At 35.9% G+C, this 4628-nt stretch overlaps 1 protein-coding gene across 1 annotated transcript; it reads right to left on the reverse strand.

The window, feature by feature from the left end:
• Positions 1 to 1020: 1020 nt before the first annotated feature.
• Positions 1021 to 3896, reverse strand: LOC119644028 (actin-85C-like). Its single transcript, XM_038043558.1, has 2 exons — positions 3875 to 3896; positions 1021 to 2123 (listed from the first exon to the last, which is right to left on the reverse strand). The coding sequence occupies exons 1-2, from the start codon at positions 3894 to 3896 to the stop codon at positions 1021 to 1023; spliced, it is 1125 nt and encodes a 374-aa protein (XP_037899486.1).
• Between the last annotated feature and the right edge of the window lie 732 nt (positions 3897 to 4628).

Genomic DNA, 4628 nt, shown 5'->3' on the forward strand with positions numbered 1-4628 from the left:
AAAAAACCAAAAAATTTTACATCTTTCATGATCAATGTAACCCACCCCCAAAGGCGAGGGTTATAAATGTTTGCATCATCGAGAAACAAACTTCAGAGATCCAACAAAGTATGTATATTCTTGCGTGTAAGTATATCCGGTTATCCATCCGCTCAATAACCGCGATAAACATCCTCCTACTCGTGAAAATTAATTTGCCAAAAACATTGCAAGTTCTTGTACGCAAATTGATACTGAACGTCGGCCGATTCGGTGACAAAACAAGCCTACAATGCAACGTGAACTGAGAATACCTCTACTTTCTCGATTTCTTACTCTTTACTCAAAAGCGCAATGAACACAAGATAAGAATTTCCACGTATATCTTACGAATATGAAAAAAAACGAGATACGCCCACAGAACATGGAAGTATTCAGTTTTTTTTTTTTTTTTTGTTACGATAAAGACGGGAATAATAAAAGATTCGGTCACTGTTGAAAATTTTGAACTTCCTTATTTGTTTTTTATAATAATAAGAGGTAGTGTAGGCATTCCACAGTGAATATCCAGTATCCGGTATCCGATATCCGCCATAAGATGGAATATAACTTACTTTAAGTTGCTTGAAATCCTTTTTTTTTTCTTATTCCCTTTTCGAAAATTTATTTACACTAAAATTTTGCATATAAAATTACTAAAATTGTTCTTAATTCTACTTTTATTACTGCATCACACAAGATCCATCGTTGAATTATCGCATTATGGTGCCGTATAGCTAGGCCTTATATATTATTTAATAATTGTTTTATATTTGAGCAAAAATGGAAATTGTCATCCACCAAGTTATTGCTGCGTTTAAACCTCAAGCGATTTTTTACTTTCCATTTAATCTCTCAAATATAAAATCGTTTCCACCTTTTAAGATCGTTTGCAAGGGCGCATAATTCGATTTTGGGATTATAAAAATCTTAACTTACGATCATTAGCATGCAATCATTTTAGAAAGTGGCGAAAGATATACTTCCATTGTTTCGATTTAATCAGAAACATTTAATATTTACTATATTCGGACCCACTTCATAGTACTCTTGATCAGTTATATACATGTTTTCGAATGTTGATAATGAAGCTAGGGCAGCACCGCCCTTCCAAACACTATATTGTCTGTCCGGTTCAGCTAATATTTGCACCGTATAATCGGGCACAAGTCGTGACAACTCGGTTTTCAAACGTGCCTCTATGCCGGGAAATAATGTATTCCCTCCAGCTAAAACAATCTTTTTGTACAAATTTTTCTGCAAGTCACGATCACATTTCAATATCGACTTGTTAATGTTAATATGAATGCCGCCTGTCTTATGACCTAAAACGGTAGGATCGAACAGAGCTTCGGGACATATAAAACGTTCATTGGCTATGTGAATAAAATTTCCATCGGGCAACTTGAATTGACTCTCTAAAGACAATCTTGTTTCAGCCGTGCTTAGTTCCTTTCCAAAATCTTGTGACACGTAACACATCGTCTCTTTCATATCGCGCACCAATTCCTTTTCTGTGGTTGTACTTAATGAGTATCCCCGCTGATTTATCAGTCTCATCAGATATTCATTTAAGTCCATGCCAGCCAAATTTAATTTGTTTATTGCATAGGTCAGGGGATAGCCTTCATAGATGGGCACGATATTTGTGATACCTTCCCCGGAATCTACGGCCAAGCCGGTTAAGTTGCCCGTCGAGAGTAGTGATAGAATTGATTGAACTGTGACGTACATAGCAGGCACATTAAATAATTCAAACATAATTTGAGTCATACGTTCACGATTTGCTGTGGGGTTATTGGGTATTTCCGTTAGTAGTACAGGATGTAATTGTGGATCCACGCAGAGTTCATTAGCAAAACAATGCTGCCAAATTTTCTCCATATCCTCCCAATCGGTGACAACGCCACGATCAATCGGATATTTAAAGCTAAGCACACCGCGCATACTTTGTGCGCCTTCACCTACATAAGAACTTCGTCCGGCGGCTCCGACTACTATACCTTTACGCGGCCTACCCACAATGGTTGGAAAAACCGTTGTCGGCTTATCTTCATTGGCAAATCCCGCTTTAATATAACCCGAACCGCAATCTATAACTATCGGTGAGTTGCTATACTCGACTTCTTGACTATATTGCCCTATTCATTCAATAAAATAAGAGTTTAGCGATAAATGTTTTTAAATATTCTTGAACACACCTGCTGCTCTAATTTTTCTAGATGGGGCAACTGATACAGGAGGTGATGTTGATTTAATCTCTGAATGATATCTACTTCTTGGAGATGCGGTTTTACCCTCCTCAGGCCTAGGAAACTTTTCAACCACCGGAGGCGTAGTATCAATTTTATGTACTTTTCTTGCATTATCTTCTTCTCTTAAATTTTGAAATCTTGAATTTGGTTGAGGTAACGGTGTTATTGGCGTTTGTTCTCTCGATAATGGTTCTAAGTCTGATGCTAATTAATGCAACAGGAAAAAAAAAAATAGGTTATTTAGTTCACATTTTTTCCCTCACGCATAGATATTTTCTTACATCTTAAGCCTAACAACGTGGCTACTTTTTGGGTGGATGAACGTACAAATCTGTTGTATTTGCAAAAATAAATAAAAAATCGAAACGGTAACAAAGTGGAGCAATTTTTAAAAAAATTTAATCAGGTAATCTTTCGAACCTTTTGAGGTTTTGGCAAGCCATGTTGCAGAAAATAAATATTTATATTTTTATCGCTCCTTTTTTTTGTCGAAAAGAAAAAAGAGGAAAAGGAAAACAGAAAATGTCAAAATTTAATGGATTTTAACATTAAAATGATATGAAAAGGTATGAAACAGTCTGAGAACAGTGTGAGAAGTGCTTTCACAATTTTTCGAAATTCGATGGGTGAGAGTATATGGCGAATCATTTGATGAAAACATTCGATATATTATTTTTTTTATTTTTTCTTTTGGATGTTGAGCTAGGATGAACTAAGCCACTAAGACTTGTGGCTTATATATCCACATAATAAACAATAACAAATATTTGCAAGAATTATTTATAAAAACAAAAACACTGCGGCCATGATATGCTAAGGCCGATATGTTAGATGTAATTGCAGATTATTGAGTTGTTCAAAGTGATGTAAGAATAGTGTTGCAAACTTTGGCGGAAGAAAAAAAAGAATAGTTTAGGGAAATATCATGAATTAGAAACATAAATTCGATTTCTAATAAAGCAAGCCAGTTCCCCCAGACGACGCACATTTTGTGCTGCAAAGAGATAGAGGCGATCACCATGTAACTTGAAAAGACCAAAAGAACTTCTAATACCACCAAGCCTGTGACATCTGAAAATAAGATGTTCAGCAGACTCGTTAATATTAAATATACTTTATCGTAAGTGTGGTAGACTGATTGTTAGCCACGAGTTTGACGATATCACATTCAGATTGAGAGTCTTTGAAGGCTTTCTCATAATGCCCACAAAGAGTTAGGCTATCATTTAAAATTCTACCAAGAGTTCGAAGACATTTCACCTGATTAACTTTAATTTTTTTGATAAAGAACATAATTTCGCGTTCAAAATCTTTGGCAAAATAAATAACATTCGTTTGACTAAACTTAAGATATAAATTAAGGTAGGCACATACATCAAAAAAAGATTATTCGCGGCCAGTAAAAAGGTTGAATCAGTAGACACAATTAAGCAATAATCATCACATTGAACAATATGAGTTATGTCGTCTTGAAGATCATGCAAATTGTCTGTACATAGATTGAAGAGCATGGGACAGAGTCAAACAAGTGCCTTTTTGAATACCACCGCATACTTCGCCTTAAGTTTAAAAGAATTCTACCAAGCTTCATCACTAGCTATCAGAAAGTTCATTAACGCACATATTCGTAGATTTGCGTTTTTGATACGCATAAGAACAAGCTGGAATAATGTTTCCAATTTTCAAAAAAACTATTACCTTCTCCTTGACCACGAGATTGATTAATAATCTTTATGGATACACATTCTAACGAACTGAGTCTAAAGTTGCTTAAATCGTTCAAGTCTTCATCCGCTTTAGGAATTGAAACAACTTTGGTACATCGCAAAAGCAAGGATATGCATTTATTAATTGTATGCAACAAGAGAGTCAAGCTTCCGCCAGACCATGACCTGACCATAACATACTTAACTTCATCACAACCTGCGGCGGCAACTCTCTTCCCGGATTGTAAAACCTACATTAATTCACGTAAGGAGGAGGGTGTATTATTGAGACTAGTGAAAGGAATGGGAGGTATTGTTATCTGATTGGCACTAGAGTATAGCTCTTGAGCATACCTTTTATGATCATGCTCGTTCCATACAGCGCGACCAATTAAAATTTGACTAAAACGTCGCTGGCCGCTGATATAATTCCAGAACAAACATGGATTGCTCTTGCCATTCAAGACTGCTTTATATGTCCTTCTGGCCTTTCGAAGTGCGTATCTCCACTTTGCTTTCACACAGTACTTTCATGTGTTCGATGAAATCGTCTGCATAAATGTATTTACTTATTTTATTCCTTGCAGCTTGATATTTGCGAAAGAGTGTTGACAAGGAAGAGTTCCACCAAGTTTTAGGAAAGGAAGAC

The sequence above is a fragment of the Glossina fuscipes genome, unplaced genomic scaffold, assembly GCF_014805625.2.
Source record: "Glossina fuscipes isolate IAEA_lab_2018 unplaced genomic scaffold, Yale_Gfus_2 80204, whole genome shotgun sequence".
Classification (NCBI taxonomy): domain Eukaryota; kingdom Metazoa; phylum Arthropoda; class Insecta; order Diptera; family Glossinidae; genus Glossina; species Glossina fuscipes.

Bases quoted from the DNA above. Each gene is read 5' to 3' on its own strand.
- LOC119644028 (XM_038043558.1), bottom strand. From the start codon at position 3,896: ATGTGCGTTAATGAACTTTCTG. The intron at 2,124-3,874 runs ATAGCTAGTGAT...ATAGCAACTCAC, and splicing joins GTGCGTTAATGAACTTTCTG to CGATAGTTATAGATTGCGGT.